General features: G+C 45.8%; 2 protein-coding genes across 2 annotated transcripts in view; both read right to left on the bottom strand.

The window, feature by feature from the left end:
- Positions 1-8,642: 8,642 nt before the first annotated feature.
- The window catches only part of znf385a (zinc finger protein 385A), a 46,132-nt gene continuing 27,108 nt past the window's right edge, over positions 8,643-27,666 (bottom strand). The window contains exons 4-8 of the mRNA XM_037479676.2: positions 23,301-23,475; positions 15,087-15,443; positions 12,408-12,595; positions 12,199-12,291; positions 8,643-12,020 (exon numbers count right to left, since the gene is read on the bottom strand). Coding sequence (XP_037335573.2) covers positions 11,745-12,020; positions 12,199-12,291; positions 12,408-12,595; positions 15,087-15,443; positions 23,301-23,475 — 1,089 coding nt within the window. The 3' untranslated portion in view covers positions 8,643-11,744. The remainder of the gene's footprint in view (positions 12,021-12,198; positions 12,292-12,407; positions 12,596-15,086; positions 15,444-23,300; positions 23,476-27,666) is intronic.
- The window catches only part of smc1a (structural maintenance of chromosomes 1A), a 128,579-nt gene continuing 118,979 nt past the window's right edge, over positions 18,067-27,666 (bottom strand). Inside the window, exon 20 of the mRNA XM_062564568.1 lies at positions 18,067-18,186. Coding sequence (XP_062420552.1) covers positions 18,082-18,186 — 105 coding nt within the window. The 3' untranslated portion in view covers positions 18,067-18,081. The remainder of the gene's footprint in view (positions 18,187-27,666) is intronic.

The raw sequence follows: 27,666 nt of genomic DNA, 5'->3' as shown, positions 1-27,666 counted from the left end.
AGCTGATCAAATTGGGTGCACTCACACAATGTCATTTTCATCCAGAAGAGTAAAATAAATATGTTGAAGATTGTTTTTTTTTTTTATTGCTGAGCGTTTTGTGTTTTACCTTGAAAATGTGTCATGAAATAGGTTCGAGATGTGAAACAATTTCACAAAGCAGAATGGTTTTGAACGCTACAATTTCTCTGCCAGGGGGAGATGGCACTGGCTCCTCGTGCTGAGTGGATTTCTCTTCCATTTGGTCATAACCTTGCAGACACTTTTGCGAACATTGTACACTGTTACAAAAGACAGATGTTTTTCCTTTCAGTTTTGAATATTGTATATTGAATATTGTTGAATATTGTACATATTACGGATATGGTTATATGTTGGATATGGATTCTGAAAGCTTCTAATGGCTGGATCAGGTGTTGTTACCAATGGACTGATCCCGTATGGGTTACCATTTCTATAATGAATAAATCAGCACAATGCATCTATGTATTCATTTTTTACATTTAATGTCACACAGTTATAAAACTTAAAGAAGCTGTATTTAACTTTGAGAACATTAATAAGGAAGCCGGCAACAAAGCAAAGATCTATTAGGGTCAGGTCTACCAAAGCAAAGAATGCACTCTCTTGAACCCCATGAACAGTCACCCCGTTGCTCACGTATGTCTCTTCTAGTGCATTTTAACAGCTAAGCTGGGCTAAAAAGTTCAGAAGAATATAGGCAGTTTTATAACAAGTCTTTGAGCTGAGATGAACTAAACAATAGGAAGCAATGTAATAATCTGTAGTTGTTTGTCTGTTTCTTTGTTTTGCTCAAGGTGTCTGACCAGGAGTCGTGACCGTCTTGAGAGCAGTAGAGCAGCGTTTTGTTTCATTTTTCTTTTCAAATCGATGTCAGAGCTTTCTGCATTTTAAACTGTGGGGTGAAATAAGGTGATGTAGGTTTAATAGCTCGTCAATAACATCCCAACCAAGCTTACATCTCACCTGAATGTTGCATTGACTGACTGGACTCTGATGCTTATTTCATTCTGTCCTACCTGCTCATACAAATGTGTCAAGGGAAATGATCAAATCAAAATGTGCAACACCATATTGGAAACCATGAAACCCTTACGGTCACACTATTCATCGTCCGGTTGAATTGGAAAATGTAGAATTTTGTTTGTGAGTTGTCCCTTCCTGCTGTGTGAGTGTACATGTCAATATACTACACTTTCCAGAGAAAGCACAGACATACAAACACTGATACGAATGTGCTTATTTTATTCAGCTGGACAAATACCCACGAGACACTGTGGGACATTTCCCATGACAGTACTGGAAATGCCAGTCTGATCTTGGATATTTTCAATAACGTCAGTCGTGTCCTGAGGGAAGATATCAGTCCTCTGGTCTTTGTTTGCTGTTGTGGTCCGAAGGTTTTAATGATATACAATGAGCTTAACAAGGTTTGTGAATATTAACAAGCACTGGCTAATGCCCCCTGTGTGCTCATGATTGCTGTATTTCAGAGGAGAACACGTATTGTAGATTAACAACATTATATTAGAGCAAAGATGAGTGCCGCATAAACGTTATTTCAGAGGCAATAAAAAAAAAAGCTGCCTTTGAATGACTGCTGGCGTGTTTGTGCTCTACTTTGTCTCTTTTCACAAGAGAGCAAGTCAATGAAACACATTATTCATGGAGCACTCACCTGAAAAATGCAGTTATTGCCTTCTTTCTTTGATGGATCGGCCGTTGATCGACTCTGACACGTCAAATGAAGACAGTTGTGTTTCCTCTTTAAAAAAGCTACGGCGGCGCATGATGCGCAAACAAGAGGAGGCTTTAGAATAGTTACAAGTTTTATTGGTTTTATTTAAGGCAGATTTGAATTAGAAGGAGCTCATAACAACAAGGTGTAAAGACGCCACCTGCAGTGACAAGAAAATAATCATTACCTGCTTTGGTATTGTTGTTTTGTATTCCAAGGCTCTATGATAATCTATTAGTCAGATGGCATTCGTATTGAAATTGAAGAGTTTTCACATGTGCTGGTCTTTGTTAATGTTAATGTTTATGCACTCACGGTGTAGTCTTCCATGGAGCCAAAGGCCGATAAAAAGTTCCACCAACCCCGCCCTTCCATAAAGACACACAGACACGCACACGGACACACACACGCGCACAGAAACTCACTGCGCACTGATGAGTGATGGCCCTGGGCTCTCCTCTGTAAAATGACAAGAGTGAGGCCGGGGCTGGTGAAGTGATTACGTTCATAACACACAGTGACTCGGTAAACACAGCTGGCACCGCGTCTGTCACACTGGACACGGAGGCGCATCGCTCAGCCGATGTGAAATGATGGGTTTGGTTTTAGGGTTTGGTCTGAACAGAGGTTTGTCGTCGCCATGGGAGACGGCTGACTTACACCTGTACCCCACCTCACTTACTGTAGAAAATGCAACTGTTTGAGCCAGAGGATGAGTATGATTGAAAATGCTAAGATAGGAGGAGGACACTTAAAGTCTATTGTTAGCACAGGGAACGCATTATAAACTCATTATACATCACTCTCTGATAATTACATGCAGTATAGTTCATTATCAATTTGACATAACGCTATAATGAGGGTCTTATCTGATACTGCCATGTCCTGATGATAGAAAATGAACATGGATTTGCTCATCACAATGCATTGTCTAAAGAATACAGTTATATTTGCATCATTAGCAGCAACAGTAAGAATGCACATCTTTAGCTCAGGAAGGTACGCATTGTTCACATGTTGTAAATATGCGTGATGTGTGCTCCTTTTCTATCTTAGTCAGCATTTAGTAGAATTTCTAATAGCCGATAGCAGCCTTTTTGATGTCGTGGTTGTTTTTTGGGCCATATTTGGGTCACAGAAACAAGAAGAACACACAAAAACGATTTTTGTAGTCTGTTTTACACTTAATTAGTTAATTAGAGATAAGGAATACATAATAATGACATTCACACAGATTTAAATTTGGGCAACACAAAGAACATGTACTATATTAAATATGACATCTAAAATCTATGTCGACAAAACAAAATTAATTAGGTCAAATTTGTATTAGCTGGGAGTAACATGTCTAATAATACAGTGAAACATGGAAATTTTGTTTTTCCTATTGAATTTAGAAGTGAGTCATAGTTGACCTTCATATCTTGTTCATAGAGGTCGGTATTTTCAGACAGGTAAGATTCAATTTATTACCTCAATTATTATATTCAGTGTATTTAATCAACAGCGTATAAAAATGAAATGTTGCCTTAGAGCATGAAGTGAGACTCAACACAGACAGATAATTAGTGAGCGGCTGTCACAACAGAAAACTGCTGACGACAACAATATTTGTTTCTTTCCGCCAGTAAGTCATCATCTAATTAAAGGTGGCACCTGAGCCTTCACATGACATCGAGTGTCTGACTATCTAGTGGCAGTGGCACTGTTTCCCCTCACTCCCACTCGCACCGCCATCGCTTTCGTCACCGTCATTTCCTGAACCGCCCCAAGGTTGAGCATGCAAAGACTCAGCGCCAACCACCACACCACTGCACCACCACGCCACCGCACCACTGCACCACCACACCACCGCACCACTGCACCACTACGCCACCGCACCACTGCACCACCACGCCACCGCAAAACTGCACCACCACGCCACCGCACCACTGCACCACCACGCCACTGCACCACCACGCCACCGCACCACCGCACCACCACGCCACCGCACCACTGCACCACCACACCACCACCGCACCACTGCACCACCACGCCACCACACCACTGCACCACCGCACCACTGCACCACCAGGCCACCGCACCACTGCACCACTGCACCACCACACCACCACTGCACCACCACGCCACCACACCACTGCACCACCACACCACGCCACCACACCACTGCACCACCACCACACCACTGCACCACCACGCCACCACACCACTGCACCACCGCACCACTGCACCACCACACCACCACTGCACCACCACGCCACCGCACCACTGCACCACCACACCACCACTGCACCATCACACCACTGCACCACCGCGCCACCGCACCACTGCACCACTACGCCACCGCACCAACGCGCCGCCCTAATAAGAAAACAATGATGTTTAATTAGTTAGTTCAATCTGCTCCTCTGCAATTATTCTCAATCATCCAGTCTGAAGATAATCACCACTTCTTATCTGCTGCGAGTACCGGTGTTGTCATACGGTATTATCATGCTGCATCCCCCCAAAAAAGCATAATATGTCACAATATTAGTATGACAAATGCAGCAAGCATAAAAACACTCATCAAACTGTCATACAAAGACTGATTTATCCCACTGTAATGTTATGTGTAGCAAGCAATCCGTTTTGTCAACATATCAAGTTAAATCAAGGTATTCTATTAGTTTCAGAGTCAAGAACTCTTTGAAATTTTTTACCTGAAATTAACGGTTGGACCCTAAAATAGTTTACCAAACTTCAAATGATGTTCCTAAACAGCATGCACAGTTTGAGGAGGACACGATGTTTAGTTCACAAGAAAGCAAACAGAGCAAACCATGTTGAAGGTTAGTAACCCCCACCACAAGTGAACAGAGTAACGAGGAGGCATTAATCAGAGACAGCTATAAGCTGACCCTCCCACAGCCTTGGACGTTGTCCTGTAGAACCTCAGCAGTATGTTGTATAACCTGGCCCCTGTAATCACTGTTTCTCCCTTTGCGTCCCTGCTTTACAGCTGCCATAAAATGTGCCTCACTGCTTTGTGTAGCACATTGACCCGTCTTCCCTGCGCTGCCCTCAATGCTGACGATGCTTTTGTTCGTTTAATACATTTTTCTTGTTCTATGAATAACCGTTTTTGTGGGATCTCCTCTTTGGGCTTCGTGTTACTGCCAACGTGTAAATGTTGAGCACCAGTAATCACCATTGCGTGAGATTGGAAAATGCATTTACGTAGCCCAATATCACAAATTGATGGGAGCTTATGATTTTGTAAATCATTGGACAACCGCCTAAACCACCTGGAGCAAATGTAGTATAATGTTTACCTTTCATGTATTGGCCTTTCCTGTGTGTCCTTCAAAGAAAAACATCTCACTCTTACTTAACAATTGACTTTAAATGTTCATGGATGTGGTTGACTGGATATTGATAAAACTAAATTGGACTAGGATCAAAAATAACATGACAACCCTTTTAACCGTGTTTAAAAAACCTGCCAGTCCCTGGATGCTTGTCCCCTTGGTTGATGCATTTGGACAAATTGGTCATCAGTTTCTGAAACGCTTCTCTCATGTTGCAGTATTTTGAGTCATGCACCTGAAATTGAAGCGTGCATGATGTGACCTGTTTGAAACTTGAATCTTTCTTATTTTGAATACGTATAATCATAAGTGCCCGTTTGGAAATGCCACTATTTGGCTTTTATTGTAATATGCACAGCTTTAACAGTCTCATGAACTACTTTAAGGTAACAGTTCAGTGAAGGGTTTTCTAATAACCAAACAGTATTTATTGAAATTCTTAACATGATGTACTGTATGTTGAAATAAACCAAACACACTACATTCCATGTTGACAACAGTACATTTTTGTTTTACTGGTGTTTATCCACTTACTGAATGAGAGCAGATGAATTATTCACTGCAGCCATGGCCTGTGCCTCGTCAGTGCAGAAGGGCATTTTTCCATGACCGCCTACCACGGCACGAAGGACTGCAGACCGTTCTCTCACAATCGGGGCCATTGTCTTGGACTGCTGCCATGGCAACACAACTGAGCTGCCCAGCCAGCCTAACCATCTGAAATGCCTTGTGAGCGCAACCTTCTGGGAAACTGCCACTTTGGAGCCCTTTATGAAGAGCATTGTCCGATCTTACTGCTGTCCAGCTGACAGTATGCTGTGAGACGTTGCCCCCATGAATTTAGAGACTATCCAGGGTTACGCGGTTATTTCATGCGACCCTTGAGTGCGAGGTGGGTTATTGCCTGGATTGACTTAATTTCCCTGAAGAGGACAAGACATTAGTCGGAGGACTCATCCCTCTATATTAGATCCAACTATCAAGGCAGCATTGATGTATTTGGGGCTAGACGGGATGCTGCCATTAATCCAAATGGTAAGACTACAGAAAGACAAACATCAGAATTGATGCTAAATTCTACAGACGTTGGAAAGCCTGAAAGAGAAAGGTCAAGTCGGAGACGCTAATAGCAAGCAGCCGTTTTCTTCTGAGACGACGAGCATACACTGTTGTGTGATTTTTGGAGATTATACACAGGTGCAACCCCTCGAGCAGCTGCACAGACATTCATAATGACATCCAGCAAGCCCCACTGAGAAGAGAAAGCGATGCAGTTCTCAACACGAGTAAATGACTTTGGAAAACCCTTTGAGTCTTCTCTGCATCATTGAAATGCAGCACAGTTTGTGTACAAACTCTCACTCAGTGACATCGATTTGCTTGTACCAAATCTCATCAAAGGTAATCGCTTTTTTTTTTCTCTTTTCGCTTATCCATAAAAGCTTTTTGAAACATTTTTTTTAATTTGAAATGTATGTAATTAGAAAAGTACAACTTGCCTCTTTCCTTTGATGTACATTTTGGGCTGGTGACCCCTTAAAATAAGCTTTTGTAAAACTTTCACCAAAATATACAGTAGATATAATGGACAACTGTGAGATGTCCTGAGTTTAGATTATAGTCCAATTTCCTGCACACGACTCATTCCTAATGCAGACAAGGTTTTTGTACTGCTGGTGTCCATCAATTTGGATAGTTAACATTAATATATCATTGCATGTTAAATATTTAGAACGCTTTACTAAGCAGAAAGATACATTCTCGCTTCAAATCAATTCCGAAGACAAGACAAGTCTAGTATCGTCCCTCTGGATGAGTGATGCAAAAAGAGTAAAGAGAGTCTAAAGAGCCAGTGGGGGAGATGGAAAGGGACACTAGAACGTGCCCTCTTCTCGCGCTGCAGACATCCATTTAAAGAAAAGTGCTGGTACGTATCTCTACCTCTTCAGATTCCATCTCGCGCTGTTATCGCCACATCTCAAAGCTTGGAACCGACAAGACAAGAGCTGGTTTTTAGTTCAAAACTAGGTCCATGCCATTATGCTTTTGCTTTCAAGGAATCGTGATCGATGACAAAGTGCTGTCATCTTTTCATCTCGTTCTGACGGAAACTTATTCAGTTCAATGGTAAAAACCCAGATGGAAGAACTATACATTACACCTTATGTAATACTATGTGATAATTATCTATCCATTGTTGGAAGGTTAAATATAATATATAACTATATCTGTAGATTATGAAATGGTAAACAATTACTTATAATAATAACTGCATGAGGTACATTTGTTTCTTCTTTTTTCTTCTTCTTTTGACTCAAGTGATTGTTTCATACAGATCATTTTGTTTAAAAATGTCTGTAACCAGAGGGGGAGAAAGTGTAGCCCAGCAGCCATCCGTCCAGATTGCTCTAACACACAATGCATTGTTCTATTGCACATGTGCTCACAGGACAGCTTTCAATATACAATGGACTTGAATGTGTGTGTTTGCGTGTGCGTGTATAATGAATGCTTCTGCATGGAGTTCATATCATTAGGCCTACTCCACCTTCATGATTGCATCTAAATTTAAATGAAAAATCCTTTTACTGCTTCTTCCTTGCTGAATGAACAATTGTGGATTGTTTCAAGTGGCGCTACTTCCTAGTTACGACAGCAGGACCATCTAGTGGCTGAGTTGTGCAATGATACAAGATGCAGAGATCTTGTCTTTTTTTTTTAAACCGGGGGAACAGCATGAGAACCATCATGCACCTGCACAGACATTTTGGGGACAAGTGCTCAAACCAAAACAAAAAGGCACCCATCGCTAAAATTATTTATGATAATAATGAATCTGAACCATTGGGAAATTAGCCACGGTCTTCAGACGTTACAATGCTGCTCCTCATCAGACGGTACAATGCTGCTCCTCATCAGACGGTACAATGCAGCAGCAGTCAGCTGCTCCAGATGGCTGCAAATGCTGCTCACAAACACTAATGGCTGATTGGAGCAAACTGTACATTTTGGAGTTTAAACTAATGTTTCTGCCAGAAGCATTATGATGACATGTTGCATGTATGTGTATCCAAAAATGTTTTGTTGTTCAAAAACTTCGATACTAAATACAGTATCAGGTTTTTAGGGAAAACTGTTCTGCCATTATTGTGTTCAGCCTTGTGTTAGGGAGTCGTGCTGCTGCGCCTCTTGGCCATGAAGTGCACTTATGAGGCTGAATTATTTGGAAATGTGTTTAAATTATGCAATCTACATCTGTTATAGCGTTCTCTGTAATTACAGTATTAAACTTACTATTCCACAAAGTCTGTCATATATTCCCTGTCAACAGATTGAATGCAAAGCTTTGCTATGGATGATGTCATTATTTATTTTTGTGTTTTTTTTATCATGTGTAGTGCTATTTACTAGGACGGTGATAAATTGAGATACCCTATGGGTATATGCATTACTTATTTAGGATATATCATTATGACCATTGATAGAGGGTGTTGTGGATCACACAATGACTGGTTCATAACAACTAAGAAGACCTTTGTTTCATTAAATGATTTATTGACATGTACTTTTTTCCCACCATGGTTTCTCTTGATACCGATACTATTTACCATAAAGTTTTTTTTCTTCATTTAAATTACATTGATAATGATTTACTCACATACACATTTATTGTTTCATTTTCTTATTGCAATAAACAAGAGTAGCCAGAATGAGTCAGGTATTGCTACGATTTGCCATACAAACTCTTTGTCCCCTCGGACATTGAAATTCAAAAATAACTTTATTGGCAAGACAAAATTACACCATAGCCTCTCCATCTCTTCCTCTCTCTCTGCTCTGAGAGAGGGTGAGGGCAGAATAAGGCTAATGCTATTAGCCTAAACACAGCTAACATGAAATACCTGCCCAGAAAATAGGCATCTAACATTTACTTCCCATATGTGAATCATGACAATGAATAAGTGGGAATTACCACAGTATGATCACAGCTGTTGGGCTGCTACATGACTGACCTGCTAAGGACAAGATCACTACACTAGTTTGATTGGGTCATTGGTCCGGAATCTAGAATCCAGAACGACTGATCATTATTATCCGCAATCAAACATGTGCAGATTTCTGTCTCCATCATTTTGTTAGGCCACTTTTTTATCTCCGGGTTGGTTTTGTCTGTGGTTGGTTGGAAGTAGGGAGAGAGCGGGTCCCAACACACACTAGAATACATGGAAAACACACACACACACACACACACACACACCGACGGGAAGGAGAGAAAGGATCCTGGAATAGTATCTCACTCGCAAAATGAACTCTGCAAAGGAGGTTTCGTTCAGCAACAAAAAGAGCACAACGGTGGGAGCTGACAGCGAGCCAGCTTCTTCTGTACGTAATGGCATTAATATTGTTCCTCGGGATTTCTACTTAAACGCATTTCTCACACACACACACACACACAAAGAAAACAAAACACGGGAGTCGAAATAAAAAAAAAAAGCCTGTTGAACTGTAGCTTTTATCCCTTGTTACCTGGGGCTGTACCCTGTTCCCCAAGCAGAGATTACCAAATTAAAAAGGCCCTTTAATATGAAGGGCGGTCCCTAAACCCACCAACGTCTCCATCTCTAAATTTCTCCAAGGGCTTGTAGTCTTCTCCTCGCGGAAGAACGGGAAAAAGTCGCTCAGCTGGCGTGCTCCCGGGTTTACACATGACTCCAGACAAACATGTCACAATGATAACAAGTCACTCATAAAAACTGCTCACTGCATTGCAATATGCAGACCAAGGTAAGACATTAGAGTTCATTGCTTCTCAATGAAAGGGCACAGTGTACTGTATCTGGTTCAATAAAGGGGGAAAGTTTTCAAGCTGCGGAGCGAGATAAGTCCGCAGCTGCTTTGCTAGTGTTTATGGCCCCCCAAGTAGGTTCTGCCTCAATGTCAGTTTGTCTGAGTCAACACCATTCAATAAGTTCTTCTTCCCACCTCTCTGTGAAAGCAGTTCATATTTACTGTCTACACAGATATCACTACCGGGTCTGCTATTTTGCTCCTCCTTAGTTATAAATGCAACAGCAAAAGTCCAAACCAAACGAAGAAACAAAGTGCTCACCAGTCTTTGCAAAGGAAAACAAATCATGGTACATTTAATGGCTTTCGGGTGTAAGATGGAAACTGTTGATTGATGCCTTGAGCTGGACCTCTCGGCGCCTCGTTGGGCTTCCTGCCGCAGTTGTCACTCCAGCTCAAGATCAATTCTCCAAGAACGTATTTGGCTTTCATCTTCCTCTCTTTGATTTGTTCTCTATGAGCATTATGTTTGCCAGGGTTTATTTGCCCTCTGCTATTGACTCATATGAACCTTTGCAGATGGGCGACGTGAGGAGGAGCAGGAGGAGGAGGAGGAGGAGGTTAGGGACAGCGACGGAAGAGTTCAACCCAATGACGCAGAGGCCTGACCCTCCACCATCTTATCCAGAGAACGCATGCAGAAACAACACAGATACATCAGTACACAGGGTCACACCTAAATCCTACCTCCCCACCCACACAGTGAATACGCTTGCAAACAAAGACCAGGGAGTTGTTAAGATGTCCATCAATTTCTTTTTCATGGCTTGATGTGAACAAATGTCTGACCCAAAACTGATTATTTCCATCTAGAGGAAGCTGAGCCAAAGTCAGGGATCATGTGTCTTATAGCGCGGTACAGTACGTGCAGCTTCTGCTCTTTCTCACATGTTCTCTCCCCTTCAGTGAGGCCGACCTCTGATTGATACAGAGGTTGGCAGATGTGCCCTGCGGTGCAGTCTATATTAAAACACAGATTTGTTTGGACCAGTGTGTGTCTGCGCGCCGCCTGGGGGTGAATTCATCCGCTGCTCCGTCCCGACCCTCCTCTCACCTCACCGTCTCAGGGAATGACAGCAGAGTGACTCCCCCACAGTCACTTTTCTGCTCTCTTAACCCCCCCCCCCCCACACCTCCCCTGTGTTCAGAGGCTGTTACCACCCTCCTGTCAGCACAAGTCACGTCGTATCTAGAGAGGACCTAGTGTTACAAACTGAAGAGTTGCTGTCCTCCGCCGCTGAGGGTGGCATGTACAGGAAGCAAAGAGCGAAGGCCGATGGGAGCAGCTACCCTACTGATATTACATCATTGTCTCTGTTTTTGAGGTGCATAGGATGAGTAGAACCAGTCGAGCCGTGATAGTGGGAGGAAACCAACCTGGCCGGGAATAATTAGACAACACTACATGTAGTTTAATGTTCCTAGAAATATGTGCGTGTGTTTCTTTGTGTGTTTCTGTGAGGCCGTGAGGTGGAGGGGGAGGGGGCGGGGGCGGGGGGGGTGGGGGGGGCAGATACAGGGAAGTTCAATGCATAATGAAGCCTCTCCTCTGCTCATTCCATATGTGGATCATTAAGAAGTCTTTGAAATGTTAGGGTCAGGTAAAGGGAGGAAAGATATCTACTACTTTCTGGTGCTCCTTTCCCTTGCATTTCTTTCAGTTCAGTATCTAAATGGTTGGATTTTTCACCCCCTTAACATTTCCTCGTTGCTGATCATGTTTGTATCTTCACAGTGTGCTTTTAGAGTGACTGCTCCTGACTGGCCATGGGTCAGAGGGTAACGTGTCAGTAAGGGGAGAAAAGGATTGGCCCGTGGGCGGTGCGCATGGGCCCGGGGGCGGGTCTCAGGATGGCGTGGCTGAGATGAGGGCCCTGCAACAGGTGATGGTGCGGGTGGTGGTGTAGGTGCGGTAGGTGCGGGTGGTGTCCGGGAGCCGCCGCACGGAGAGCCAGCTGATTCGAGGAAGCTGCAGCGGCCATCGCTGCGGCAACGGCCAAGGGGTTGTGCAAGAGCCTTGCACCCAACGCTTTGGTAAGATCCTTGGAGAAGCTCAATGAAGACTGCAAACCCAAGTGGGGACACAAAGGGACGAGAAAATAAAGGAAAGAGAGAGAGAGAGAGAGAGAGAGAGAGAGACATAAAAATGGTTTCAGATGAAAGACCACATGGTGGGGAAACAGATATAGACCCGATATGTCATATATCCTAATGCAGACGATTCAGACCAATTGAGATTACCGTAAGATCAGCTCCCCTGTGCTTCTTGTGTCGGCTGAGTAGCGGGTTCGGCTTGCCCGCCATGCCGTCCCGGTGCCTTCGACTTGATATGTGCTGAAAGAAAGGAACAAGACTTATTGTAAGAAAGGAACAAGACTTTTGTTGTAATTTTAGAAAAAGTAATAAAACTCTAGTCATTGACAAAAAAAAAAATCCTGCATCATTTCTACCTGTTTGAGTTGCAGTTCAGAGTTGACCCGTACATTGCAGATCTCACAGTGGAAGGTTCGTTCCTGAGTGTTGGGGTCCACCGGCCCCCCCCCTGCCTGCTCTCCGATGGGCTTGGGGCCCAGGCGAGGATACGCCTTGATGGGGCCCAGCCCGCTCCGCGCTTCCAGGATAGTTTTGTGTTTGGTACCTGCAGACCGACACACAGGCAAAAATATAAAGGTCAGGAACGGCATAAGCCGAGATGAAATTACATATTTAGAAGCTAATACAATAGAATGAAATAATACAGTGGAGATGCATCATCATTTATGGCAAATGAGCCATGACTCTTCTACCCTTCTAAAATGAAATTAATCTGGACAGCTTTTCTCTGTAACTAATAAAAGTGATCGAGAAACTATGACAGTGATAAATAGCAGGGCATTATAGAAAAAAAGATCTGTAACACTGTATAACCACATGTATCACGTTGCTGTGTGAGGTTGTAGTGGTGTGTTTGAACCACTAGAGGGCTGCAGACCAACAGCTGTGCAGTGGGAAGATAAAACGCAGAGCCCTCTCCAATGTTTATGTTCCAGTAAACGGTGGATAATGTTTGATCACAGGAGCGGTTTGCACTGTAGTGAAATGTATTACCGCTCGTGCCAACATTAATAAGGGCTCTGGACTACTGAACCCTCTGTCATTTAGACTGGCAATGTTTAAATATGGGGATGTAAGGCTGAGTTATTAAGACAAGCGGGTTTGCTTGAGGTTGGATTTGATGTCATTTGATTTACTGTCCTGGTCCCATGCTGAAATAAGCCTGTCTGAACAAGCTGTATATCTGTAGATACGATGCTGGGTTCTGAATAGCGTTTATGCTGTTTAACACTAACACATCCATACTGCTGAGCAAATAAAATGGCACTTTCATTACATCTAACACTTTACATTAAAAATGCAACGGATATGTCTCCTGGCAATACGAAGTACTTCGTGTGAACTGAGAAATCGTAATGTTATTATGCTCCAGAATCCAGCCTGCAATTATTCCTATCAGGATTCTAACCTTTTTTTATTCCAGCAGTTTGTTCAGCAATTAAGAGAAGACATTTGATCAGATCTTCAATTAAAAAGGTACAATTGCACGTAAAAAAGATTACAAACGATAATGTTTCGTACGTTTACGTGAGGAATTTCTTTATGCCGTGTTTTCTTAATTAGAAACAAAACAAAATAATCACACATTTTGCTCTGGGCTAAAAAAAATAATTAGCCATGACCCCTGATCGACCCCTATGACACAGCAAAGCACCCCTCTGCCTTTGAGTCACTTTCTGAAATCCCTTTGAACAGAGTTAAAGTTACACAAGAGAGGGAAATGGTCAGAGTGGACACGGAGGCTGGGGGCTCCGCTGGGGGGAGGGGGGGCTGGAATGACATATTTTTTTCTCTGCCAGGAAATGTGCTCCTAAGCTGTCTTGTTTGTGCCTTTGTTCTATTTTAGTCTGTGGATTGTGTCTTCGTGCAGTGGACTGTAGAGCACTGTGCACACAAGGCACATTCAAATAGGCAATGGCTCTTTCGGTGATTTCTGCTGTTCATTATCACACAAAATGCCACGCAGGCTGACATGTGCTTTGAGAACGTTTTTATTTTCGGAATCAGTGAGGCTGATGGTTTCCAGATTGCTTACTTTGTTTTTACTCAATTGGCATTCGGGCATTACATTTAGGAGCTGTGGACCCCGGGTGATGTTTGAGGTCTGGTTATACTTACATATGTAACCTGCTGGAAGACGGATGTACAATAACACACATGCATTGTTGCGTTGTTAGACTCATACTAATCAGCGCTAGCGTTAACTGCAAAAGCATTCTGCTTTTTCAACCATGATGGATAATGCGTGTAATTTTCACCCAAGATGAGGAGGTATTTGTTGGCTGCTTTCTTGTCTGTCTGAGCTGCCTGCAGCAAACATAACTCAAAGCAAAGGGGACACAGTCCCAGTCAGTCTTACAGTGTATCCATATTGAATAGTGGAGGTCAGCGGACACAAACTGTGCTTACAGGAACACCGGGGGCATGATTGATAAAAGCAGGCAGAGAGCCCCTCGGGGTGTTTGACCAACCTGTTGGGTGTGAAAGTGCTCTGACAGAATGTTGAAGCTGGGATTCTGCGGAGCTAAGCAACCAAACACATTTTTGTTCTTGTTCCCTCACGCAGTGGTTAGACGCCTTAATTATCCTCCCTTTTCAAGAGAAATCTTCTGTGACTGTGGAGAATATTTTTTATGTAAAAGACAAGACTAATGAGCGAGGCACTCTCTCATGTGTTATTTTAGTGAGTTTCCTCTCTTACATTGATCAGTTTGGTGTTGTCTCTGAGTTTAATATTCTATCAAATTAACAAATATTCAATTAAAATAAGATGTTTGAGTATTTGTTAAATTCCATTTTAGAATAGAAGAGGTTGCTACATTGACACCTTTATTTTCAGATAAAGAGAATGGTCTAAGTAACCTGAAGAATCCTACCATGTTTCGAAAAATGAGGGAGAAGGTTACATCCAGTGGAACTCATATTTCACCAACAAAAGATCGGAGAATTTAAGTTAATTCCACACAGCTTGATTGCCAGTGAATTTCTAGAAAGGTGCAGAAGCACTTGGGCAAATAAATGGTCACAGAACCCACCTTTGTTGTGGGCCTCCAGCTGTGACAAGGAATTGACCGCCACCTTGCACAGCGAACAGTACAGCAGCTTCTTGGCCTTGTCCTCCTCCGTCTCCGGATTGGACGCGCCGGACGCCGCGGTGCCGCCGGCTCCGGAAACGGGGGGTCCAGAGCCCGGCTGCTCCGCGGGGGCACTGCCAGTGCCGCAGCCTGGGGGGGATGAAGAAGGGGGGTTCAGGAGGGGAATGGGGCCGGGCAGCAGCGGGCACACCAAGGGCATGGGGCAGTCCATGGGCGGAGTAGGTGGGGTGGTGAGAGGGGGAAGGGGCACTGGGGCTAGAAGGGGCACGTTCAATTGCGACAGGGGTTGTGTTTCATCTGGAAATAACAGAGAGACAGAGAGGGAGAAAAAAAAAAAAACAGAACACATGTCAAATGCAGTGCAAAGGCAAATAAATTGTGTGTTTCCAGAAAGCACATCATCCAAAACAAGTGCTTAAGTATTGACTTCATTGTCTATAAACTCAGCAATGAAGCAAAGTGCCCGGGACACAGAGCTCTGCGAAGTTAAACCACGTCGCTTCCACTCCGATGAAATTGGAAGCCGCAGTCAGATGGGACAGAGCAGTTATTCTCATTTCCTGTAGTGTATATAGGACATAATGGTTCAAAAAGGGTCCTTTTAAATTAAAGGCCCATATAAAGTGGATCAGAGGAGAGAAAAAACGTCTCATATGTGTCAAGGTGTCACGGTTTGGTCTCTCTTCCTGTGTTATTTTGTAGTTTTCATGTCTCTTGTGTTCCTGGGTAACTTCACTTCCTGCCTTGTCCTGTGATTGCCTGATTGATTCCACCTGTGTCCAATCACCTGCACCTCCCTTGTGTATTTAAGCCCTGTGTGCCTGTTGTCCAGTGTCGTGTCATTGTCTATATGTTCCCCGCTGTTGGAGCACGTTATTGGTTTTGTCAGGAATAAAGAGCACTTTTTGATCGAGAACCTCTGCATTTGAGTCCTGCTTCCGCCTGCTTCAGCACCGACCCTGACAGAATGACACGACCAAAGAAGGACTCAGCAGACTCCTGGTACGACTTGGGCCCGGAATACCTGGATGTGAGGAGCCCGTTTTTCCAGCGCAAGACGGACTTCATTTTTGGTCCCAGGAGCTATCAGAAGGCGTGCCTGGAACTAAGGGACCTCCTCAACCCGAGGAAGAGCCCGAGGAGGAGGAGGAAACGAACCCCTCCAGCCCCGGCTCCTGACCCGGTCCAAAGACGCTTGCCCCAGCCCGTTCCTGCGCCGAGACGCCCGTCAGCGCCCGTTCCGGCGCCGAGACGCCCGTCAGCGCCCGTTCCGGCCCCCAGAGTCCAGTCTCCGCCCGTTCCGGCCCCCAGAGTCCAGTCTCCGCCCGTTCCGGCCCCCAGAGTCCAGTCTCCGCCCGTTCCGGCCCCCAGAGTCCAGTCTCCGCCCGTTCCGGCCCCCAGAGTCCAGTCTCCGCCCGTTCCGGCCCCCAGAGTCCAGTCTCCGCCCGTTCCAGCCCCCAGAGTCCAGTCTCCTTCCCCGCCCCCACGGCCCCCGACCATGACCCCTCCCTCCCACCCTCTTGGGACCGCCTGGAAGTCGGTCCTTGAAGGGGGGGTGGGGTCAGGGGTTGGGCCGGAGCCCCACGCCACGACGACGCCGCAGCCGCACTGCTCGGCGCCCCCCGCCACGACGCCGCCGCAGCCGCACAGCTCGGCGCCCCCCGCCACGACGACGCCGGAGCCGCACAGCTCGGCGCCCCCCGCCACGACGACGCCGGAGCCGCACAGCTCGGCGCCCCCCGCCACGACGACGCCGGAGCCGCACAGCTCGGCGCCCCCCGCCACGACGACGCCGGAGCCGCACTGCTCGGCGCCCCCCGCCACGACGACGCCGCACTGCTCGCCGCCCCCCGCCGCGACGAAGCCGCACTGCTCGGCGCCCCCCGCCGCGACGACGCCGCAGCCGCACTGCTCGGCGCCCCCCGCCGCGACGTCGCCGCAGCCGCACTGCTCGGCGCCCCCCGCCGCGACGACGCCGCAGCCGCACTGCTCGGCGCCCCCCGCCGCGACGACGCCGCAGCCGCACTGCTCGGCGCCCCCCGCCGCGACGACGCCGCAGCCGCACTGCTCGGCGCCCCCCGCCGCGACGACGCCGGAGCCGCACTGCTCGGCGCCCCCCGCCGCGACGACGCCGCAGCCGCACTGCTCGGCGCCCCCCTCCGCGACGACGCCGCAGCCGCACAGCTCGGCGCCCCCCTCCGCGACGACGCCGCAGCCGCACAGCTCGGCGCCCCCCGCCACGAGGCACGGCCGCCGCAGCGGTCGGCCCCCCGAGACCCTGAAGCCCGGCCGCCGTAGCGGTCGGCCCCCCGAGACCCGAGAGCCCGGCCGCCGTAGCGGTCGCCCCCCCGAGACCCTGAAGCCCGGCCGCCGTAGCGGTCGCCCCCCCGAGACCCTGAAGCCCGGTCGCCGTAGCGGTAGACCCCCCGAAGGACCCGACGAGTGGCCGCCATCACCCTGAGTTCCCTGCGCGGTCCAAGATCGTTGGGTTCCCACCCTCCCTCCCCTTGTCTGTGTTTCTCTGGTTCTGTTCCCCTTGAGGACCGTCTGGAATTCGGTCCTTGAGGGGGGGGTTCTGTCACGGTTTGGTCTCTCTTCCTGTGTTATTTTGTAGTTTTCATGTCTCTTGTGTTCCTGGGTAACTTCACTTCCTGCCTTGTCCTGTGATTGCCTGATTGATTCCACCTGTGTCCAATCACCTGCACCTCCCTTGTGTATTTAAGCCCTGTGTGCCTGTTGTCCAGTGTCGTGTCATTGTCTATATGTTCCCCGCTGTTGGAGCACGTTATTGGTTTTGTCAGGAATAAAGAGCACTTTTTGATCGAGAACCTCTGCATTTGAGTCCTGCTTCCGCCTGCTTCAGCACCGACCCTGACACAAGGAATGGGAACGTTTAATATGCTGTTAGTTATTTTGAAGTTTTTGAGGGAGGATTTCACTGGTGTGGTCTTGTCTTACTGAAATATTTTTCAAAGTGATAAAAACGGGTACCACGACGTATGCACGTTTTGACTCTTTCCAAAACATTAACGGAGCTCCCCTCTCCTCCCTCCCGCTGACTCTCCTGCTCGCTCTCTGTAGTTCTAATTTCTTATTATTGCACGTGTTTGATTGCTCGACGCCTACTCTTTCTTTTTTTCCCTTTTTTTAAAATTTAAAAATGGACGAACACGCTCGTATCTACATTGCCAGACACATGTTTCTGGTCAGCCCCTCCCGTACGCCTTTCTTATTATTTAAGCAATGGGTGTTGACTGAAAAAAGAAACCCCTGAATTTGGGTGGCGTGTTGAGAACGTGTACTGTACTGTAGCGCTTAGGGCAGGCGACGGAAACCCCCCCTAGATTAAGGGATAACATTGTAGTATTTCTGGGAAGAAAACAAATATTGACTTAAATTTCAGTTAAAGGATCCCCATGTGCTTATCTATAGGGGTTGTGACCCACATATTGGGCGTCTCACCCTGTCAGTCTGATGAGACTATACGATCATTTGTGTGATGTTTAGTTGCCCTGGTTACTCCATTGCATCATCTCTGATGAATCCCATTGTGAGTGCTTTCCATTTCACCGTTATCCAACATAAAAACTTCCCCCTTTTTTACATATTGGAAGTTTCCAGCTGCTGAACAAAGAGCTTCAAACACATGTTTTCTTAAGATGGAACAAAAAAAAGGAGAACATTAAGGAGTCCATAAACCGGGTGCAGTGTGAGGTCATGCGATCTTTGGAGCGTTTTGTCACTCATAATGTGTTTACTTTGCCACAAGCCGCGGTTGATTGCGGAGCTTGTACCTAAGTGCAAGAAGGCAACGTGACAGAGGAGCGGGTGGTTCTCTCAGTAATTGTTCATTAATTCTGGCCACACACAGGCACATACGCACAAACGAGAACATTGGACTTCATTGCGGCAAAAGAAACCAACCCAGAATCCCCCGCGGCCATGACATGTGGTCTGAGTTAATATGAAGTGGGGAGGGTTGGGAAAAGGCATTTTGTGATCCAGGATGGATGGAGGTGTGCCTTTCCAAACCATCACATCCAGTCACTGTTTCACCTCGTACCACACGGAACGACTTCTACACTCATCCCCTTTAGCACAGCTGGAGGCCATCCTCCTCAGGACCTTCTTTTCCATGATAACTCAGCGTCAGTCTCAGCAACCCAAAATTACAAATCTCACTCAACAACAAAATATTTAGCTGTTATGTTTACTAAATGATTAAAAGCATTAATTCTAGATTTTCCATCCAAGTAGCTGAGAAAAAACAGATTTATTTGTTTTGTTAGCCGTTAGAATGAGCAGAAACCTGGAATATGCTTCCAGCCTAACCAAACATTGATAAGGCAGTTCCTGACCTTTCTCCCTCGTAGCCAAACAGAAGAAGGCATTTTTCCCTTAGAGAGGTCAGCACAGAGAGATAACTATGTCCAGATGCTTTACTCCACAGTCCGGTGTGTCTGCTTTGCCTTAATCCACCTCAGGAAATGAAGGCTATGTATAGTATGCAATCCATGGGGAGAGGTTTTGTTGATCGTCTGTATTCAATCCCACGGCTCTAAGTCCAATTCAGACGAAAACAACTTCCGTTGTTTGCTGCAAGAGTCAATGTAAATAACAAATGGGATTGTGGAATTAGTGTGGAAAGTGCTATAACAGGGGTCCCCAAACTTGTTCCTGGGAGGGCCAGATAACTTTTCCCTTCTCTGGAGGGGGCCGGGGTCAGAAAAAGTGTGACGATTGCACTGGGTGCCAAAATGTAAACATTTATTTTTTTCCACAAAGCCACATATAACCAAATATTAATAATCCAGGGTCTTCACAGAAAAACAAGTCAGGAAAATAAATAATATCACTTAATGAAATACATAATACCAAATAATCTTCTCTGGGATCTTTACAGAAAAAAAATGAAATAAATAATAACCGCTACCGCCTCTTGACCGATGAGAGCATTGAACAAACAAATAATGGTTTGACCCCTGCGGGTTAAATACCCTGCATTCTGAATCAACCTTTTCTCCATTATTCCGTTCTACTTCACAGGGGCTAGTCTAGGATTTGCGTGGCCAGACTGAAAAAAAAATCATAATGCCCCTCTGGTATTGTTCAGGGGACCGGGCCAAATGTGGGCCTTAGTTTGGAGACCACTGCGCTATAATAAGGAGGGCCCATGGAAGTGGTCACATTGAGGCGCGAACCGGACAATGAATAAGCATTTTGATTATGATATCAAGTTGAAAGCAGAAGGAAACACTTACCGACGTGCTCGACCCCGGGTCTAGGTGGATATGGGCCAAATTATGTAAACACTTTGTTTATTTCAAACGTTTTAGGAAAGTGTTGACATTTAAAAACCGAGGCAAACAGATCACAGAGGCTTGCAACACCCTCAGAGTATTGGGAGATACTGGTCAAGCTATTTTTACCGGGAGGTTTAACACGAGAGGGATTATTAACTTGGTCACGTCTTGGCAACATAGTTTGTAGGCTGGAATGTGGCTGTCTGACAATTCCCAATGATTAATGCACTAAGAAACTCAATGCTGGCCCGACGAGAGCCGGGCCTCATTCATAATGCAGTTGGGTGTCTTTTTCCCAGTCTGGCCTCCATCCGAACTCTGAGTCGCTGCCACTCAAACACTCTCGCGCGCACACACACACACACACACAAACACACCTAAATATGCAACTGTGTATTACATGTTCACTATTTAAGGTTGATTCAATCAAATAACACACTTGAGAGAAAATGAAGTGAATCCCTTGAAATCCCCATAAACTAACAACCAATAAAGGCCGAGCATGAAAAGCACACCAGCTCTGTGCAACTCGACACAACAGTCACCTCATAGGCATGCAACCAAAGCCCCCCACGTGAAAGCCATCCGTCTGATGCACCTCGGGGTGTGTGTGTGCGCGTCTGCGAGCGTTGGTGTGTCCTCAAGAGTGGCTTAATATCAGTGTGATTTTTAACGAGACTCGTCATTAGATTGCGAGTGTCAGACAGCACGGGGATAAAGAGGATGGGAATGAGGGAAGGAGCAAACAGCTGTCTGCCCATTGCTCAGCCAAAGCTCACCAAGTCTAATCCCGCAAAGCCACGGGGCCTCCTCTGGGGGCAATTTTGAACGCGAACCCTTTGAAGGGTATAAGACTCTTGACCTGTTCTGATATGCTAACAGCACTGTCATAACGGACCGTTCACCGCGTAAGCCTGCAGCGAGGTCCCAACGTGTCCCGATTAAAGCCATCTCTGCTGACTGCATTCGATACGCTAATAAGAAGCGGTGCTCTGTGCGTCCATCATTACCAGAGCTGGCTCGGAAGTTCTGTTTTCTAGTACAAACACGTACATGTTTTTCTGTGATTTGCACCGTGGGAAACCTTCCCCTTGTCCCTGCATCGGTGCGCTTGCATGTGCCGGCCCGCCGCTGTCCCCACCTTCTCATTCAATTGAACTGGTACTGTATATGTGTTGAGATGCATCATGCATACTGTTGTATCTTAGCATCTGCACCGCAGTGTCCACAAGACAAACCAATGTGTCCGTCCTCCAGTTGCTGCTTTGAGTTGGGGCCACGCACAGCTGCCTTCCCCTCCTATACAGTAGTGGGACAGGGTCCCTTTTGAGGACATGCCTTCACACGAACAGCACACACTCTCAAGCAAGCGGACACGCAGGCAGACCAGGAAAGGACGAGCTTCCAGGGTCACGAGAAAGAGGCTGGGATGGAAAAAGGCATTCTTTCTCATGTTGCTACTTTCAGATTTCGGTCATGGCAGGCTTGTTTTGGCTCTTTGGCTTCTGGAGCTCGTCTCGGGAATTCTTACTAATGGTGACAGGCCTGGAGCCGATCTCAGTGCCCCCCCCCCCATTGGAAGAAGAGTAAAAGGACTGGCTCTCTTCCTCTGGTGTGTTGTTGCCTCACAACCTTTATTGGACCTTGGTTCTGTCTTTGCATTCTTTGTATTTGCTCCTTGCCTCCCTGTCCATGAGGGGGAAATGTCTTGTAAACACTCGGCTACACAAAACCTTTGTAAATGTCATCAAAATGTGGCCGGTCTATTCATTGCCCTGTGTTTGATCCAAGGCCAGAGTACACTGAGGGAATGGAAAAATCAGGGTAGAAGAGGGAGAAGGACAAACACACAGGTGACCGAGTATCTAAATCGTGGCTTCAAATAGGAAGATGAGAAAGTCGGGGGGGAGAGAACTTGAGTCAGGGCTAAAAGAAAGAGCTCGCGACTCTTCTGCCATGCCGTCCGTCCTTACCAACTACGTAAATTCTTCCAAAAATAAATTACTCCTTAGTTAAAGTCAGATCAGCTGCTGTCGGTGTCCTTTCAGATGGAGGCTCTTTCACAATGGTGTCATCTTTATTTTCCTCAATAAGTCTTAACACTCATTACCACCACCCTGAGCTCAGGCAATATGGTCTATTTTCACTCTCTGGCAAATGGTGCGGCTGCCAGGAAACTGCCATGTGACCGTATGCCAACTCACCTGCTCACAGTCTAAATGGAGAGGCACCAAACCAGTTTAACATTGGCCTGTTGCATTGTTGTGGCCGGACTCGACTAATGCGGGGTCTTTTGTGCGTTAGTGTAATGATTTCTCTATATACACACGTCACTCATGAAGCGGTTTGACGTGTCAGTCTACTCCTCCCTGTGCTACTCAGCAGTCAGCCAGACGAAATGAAAACCAAAAGACTGTGATATGAACTAATTAAGCCATATTATATGTTTATCCATCTGCAAGTACCATGTTCATCATTTTAAAGAAAGTAATTCGAACACAATATGATGTATTTGGTTGAGTCTGTGCAAGAACGTCAACATCAGAGATCAGACTTCTTTTGTTTTTAGCTTCCCTTCAGCTGTTTAATCGGATAACTAAAGCATAAACTATATTTGGAACACATGTCCCACTTGTAAAGTACCTCTCTTATTATTCTGATATTAAATAGACTTTGACTATCATTATAAGTTAGTAAACTTAAATGAACTACTGTTGCTGCAAAATGGTTCATATTACAACGAAACAAAAAGCCTCCCAACATCTCGCTTGGATTGAAATCATTATTTTAACAAAACTCATACAAGCCCTTTTTTTCTGTTTCTAGAAGTAATCATTTAGTGCCGTCTCACCCGCTGGGTTTGGCCCGCTGTCTAGGACGGTGCCGGGGGCATCGGGCGGAGACGGGCAGGAGGCGTTGGGCACAGAATCAGGCTTGTCCCCGTCCTGAGGGCGAGTCTTGGAGGTCTCAATGCCTTTCACCCTCCTGGCATGCCGGTTTCCTTTGTAATGGGCCTCTGCCTGACTCTATTGAGGGAGACAGACAAGAAGGAAAGAACATGGTCATGTTGTAAGTGGACAACAACGCCAACAGAAGAAAACAACATTGCAGGCTTAACCAACGCATTGTGACACCAGCGCACACACACACACGCGCACGCAGTTGTTATTATGATAGCATGCTATTCAATAGGCCCCTCTCCTCTGAGCCACAGCCAGCAGGCAGGTTCATAGTGGAAGAATCAATGAATAACAAGTTTAGTAACAAAAACATGACCTGAGACCTAGACCTGTCTGGCCCCCTTTGCCCCTTAGTCAGGCTTTAAAATGACAAATGCGTTATAATGCAGTGTACTAAGTGTAACAGCACATCCATCAGTGGATCTGTGGATCACCCATTTGTGTACTTTGGGCATTTTGCAGCGCTCAAAGTTTGGACATAACCTGCATTCTAACCACATTCTGACAGTTCTTGGCCCCAGTTTTCATTGCTGCAGCCATGCTGACAGACAGCCAGAGGTCATCGGCGAGATGCCCCACTAGTTACCCTCCTATAACACACACACACACACATTATTAAATGACACATTACCAGTGGAAGGCTGGAGGTTTTCAGGAGACTGATATTCCAGCACAGAAAAAAAATGTTTCATATAGAAGCTGGTGTGGCTAATCTCACAATGAAAGGCTAACTGCCAGCTAATGTATTTGTCAGAGGGTAAACAAGTAATCATTTCTCAGGGGAGTGCTGGGAGAACAGCAACGTCTGGCTCTTGTTGGTGTATGTTTGTGTTTCTGCACAGAGGCATGCGCGTCTGCAACAACATGGCGTATCAGGTGCAGGGTTACTGCGGCAGTTGATGCCAAGTGGCGTAGCTTCGCAGTACGGTGACTGTGGAACACAAAAAAATACACGGATACATTCATGTCGGGGTACAAGGTGTATAACTGAACTCAATCTGCCATCTGTTCACTCTTTATTTGCCTTCCATCATGATTTAAGTGTCCCTCAATTTAAATAGCAATACAAATAGGCTCATTACTGACACAGACACATGACATCAATGCAGCACTTGAGTCAGATAGGTCTCTGCTGTCTTCCATATGTATTTTGTCTCAGCAGATGTATCCTGTCACATTGCTAAATAATCCCTGGTTTGAGAGGCCCGTTATGAAGATGATAATCAAGTAGCTGGTACAATTAGTTTCCAGGTAGAGTCGTGGTCCTGAGGAGAGGCTGGCAGCTGCCTTAGGTGCTAAAAGACTCAAAGAACTTAGGACATCACCCTGACCACAGGCCTAGGAGTGAGGATAGACTGACAGGGGGCAGAGGGTGTTGAGAAATGTCTGTAAGCCCGGTTGTGTGTTTGTTATACGCGTGTTTCTCATGGCATCTGAGACGTGAGCTGGCAGGGCGAACCAGGGGCTGTAGTCATTTACAATATCACATTTCTTGTAAATCATGATGACAAGCCGGGCTCTAGATATAGCAGACCATTTGTAACAAAGCCTGTAGATCAAGGGCGGTAGAGGTGCGGGTGCAAAAGGCGTGAGGGTTGAGGGGTGTTGGGGGGGGGGGGCTGCTGACAGAGAAGGGATCTTTCAGATGAAAGAAAGAGATGAAAAAGTACATGGCGGTGCCCGGTGAAGCCGCCGCAGAGCCTTTCATAACCTTTCCCACCCAGCCAAGTGTATCGTTTGCTGAGCTGGTGAGCATCACTGTGAGATCCTGGATGAAGAGAAGAGAAGAGAGAGAGAGAGAGAGAGAGAGAGAGAGAGAGAGAGAGAGAGAGAGAGAGAGAGAGAGAGAGAGAGAGAGAGAGAGAGAGAGAGAGATCGTGAAAGGCAAGATGGAGGGGGTATGATGCACGGCCAGGAAACTACACGACAAGAAAGGTTGTGCTAAGAGCTGGACAGAGAATTGGAGTGATATAAAAGAGACAAAGAGTCAGGGAGGAAAAACTGCATCACATGCATCACATGCGCCTGTGAAGCCTGTTCTTCATTATGCAGAAGGTTCAAAGTGAGCAAGTGCTTTGTAGCACCGCTGTCATTCTAAGGAAGGGGGCAGCGCTGTGAGAGTTGCAGCTTCAGATGAGACATCATGAGAGATTACATTACATTACAGATAAAAGGGAGAGGAAGTTAAAAGTGAAAAAGCGAACTAACAGATAAACAAGCAGGAATTAAAGGGGGGGGGGCATATGATGTAGAATATCATAAGCCAATAGTATTGCTGCAAACAGCTGTGACGTTGGTCAATGCAGCGGAACGGAGCCCGTGACGTCACTAATGCAGCACGCCACCAAGGTCGTTATACACCACCATTTAACACCTCGCGCCACCACGCGACGGAGGGAAAGCCGGGGCACAAACCCTCCCCCGATCCATTCCTCCTCTCCTCTCCTTCCCCTCCATTTCTCCTCGCTCCCACTTTCCCAAGATGCACTGGGGCTGTCAGAGCCAGACACTAATCCATGCCCTTGACAAATGCATCTTATAATAAGTAGTGGCAGGCAATTTCAGGCATTTCCACACTGTAAATAACGTAGAGAGGCAGACGGAGAGAAAGAGTGGGAGAAATAACAGAGAGAGAGAGAGAGAGAGAGAGAGGCAGAGAGAGAAAGATCAAATGGGGACGCATGGATGATTGAAAAATGATGCGTGAAATGAGGGGAGCAAGGGGCGCGAGCGGGAAGGCACAACCGGATCTTTCTGAAGACAAATACATTGGTCATACCTTTACGCGGTGGACACCATCTCTTTCTTTGGCCTAAACCCCCCCCCCAATCAACGCACAGGTGGCTGATGAAGACGGAGAAATGAAGGGCAAAATGATTCTCCTCAGAATGCAGAACTAGAAAACGAGGTGGGGACTGCAGCAGAGGATTCTTTTGAAGTGTTTCCCTCTATAATATTTTGAGTCATGAAATATTTATCCTGCCTTGACATTATGTAAAAGAACAGTGGGGGGGGGTGGGAAGTCATTCTATGGTGATGAAAAGGACCATTCTTTCTCCAGTTTAGCTTGGTAGCACAGCACAAACTACACACGAGCCTACTTCGGGTTTGACATTGCTGGTGTGTTGTTTTTCTTCCGCACACTGGAAGCTAAAGTGGACCACAGCAGAGAGGTGCTGTCGTCCTGCACATCATTGTCCTGAGGATTCACCTGTGGATACATGGGATGTCTTGAGATTTCTGGTTTCACATGTTCACAAATAAGTGAGGAGACCAGTTTTTCATTAAACTTTAACAATATTCACATTTATTTTTCTATACTAATGTTTAAGATTGTTTTTGGAAAGCTTTCTATGTTGTGTCAATATAGTTATGGTGCTCAGGTCAAACAATTGTAGATTAAGCCAACAGTGTTCATGGCGCAGTGAGGACGAGCGATGGGTCCATGACGTGGGCAGACTGGCCAACTATCTTCTGTTTATCTCAGAAAACAACAAATATTTGAGAGGTAAAGTGTACTGATATTAACAGTATTCATCACCCCACTCTGCACAAGCTTTCCCGTTTAAAATGCTAAACCACACATTTGTATTTGATCTGTATTTAAGGGCTAATGTGAAAGAAAATAAGAGTAAAGTCTGGAGTCAGCTGTCATTAAAACAACAGTTTAACTGTACGTTGATACTTAAAATTCTTCACAGATGTACTGTATATCCTAACTTAGAACATGCTGTTAGCCACTAGCTGTGGGGCTGAAAGTATTTCATTAAATAAACATCTTTGTTTCCTCCTCCAGCGGAGACATCTGCAAGGAGTAAGCTTACGATTACAGCCTTGCCGCTCCCTGACCACATGGAGACCTAATTGTAGACCTGAGGAGTATATATAGATCCAGTCCACTCCCTAATGCTGTGTATCGTGGGTGAACGCACGCCCTGGCCCCCGAAGTCTGCATCACTGCCAAATTATACGCTGCACACATGACATTTGGAGCTGTTGTTGTCATGTGTCCTGTTGGATCCTATTACTATTAGCAAAAAGAAAAGACTGAAAATAAGTTGGCAACTAATATTTTCTTAATATTAGTTTAATTTATCGTCAGTCGCACATGCCAGTTGCCTTGAGGTCTAGCGTGTTATTAAACTACAATTAAAAGTTTGGATATAAACTACACCATATGTCCAGAGAGATGAAAATATTATGGATTGAATTATACTAAAGCATGAAAAATGTGTTGTTGTTCATTCTAAAGAGATT

Source organism: Pungitius pungitius, chromosome 1 (genome assembly GCF_949316345.1).
Source record: "Pungitius pungitius chromosome 1, fPunPun2.1, whole genome shotgun sequence".
Lineage (NCBI taxonomy): Eukaryota > Metazoa > Chordata > Actinopteri > Perciformes > Gasterosteidae > Pungitius > Pungitius pungitius.
The sequence above is the reverse complement of the archived record's forward strand: the minus strand, read 5'-3'. Positions and strand labels throughout refer to the sequence as shown.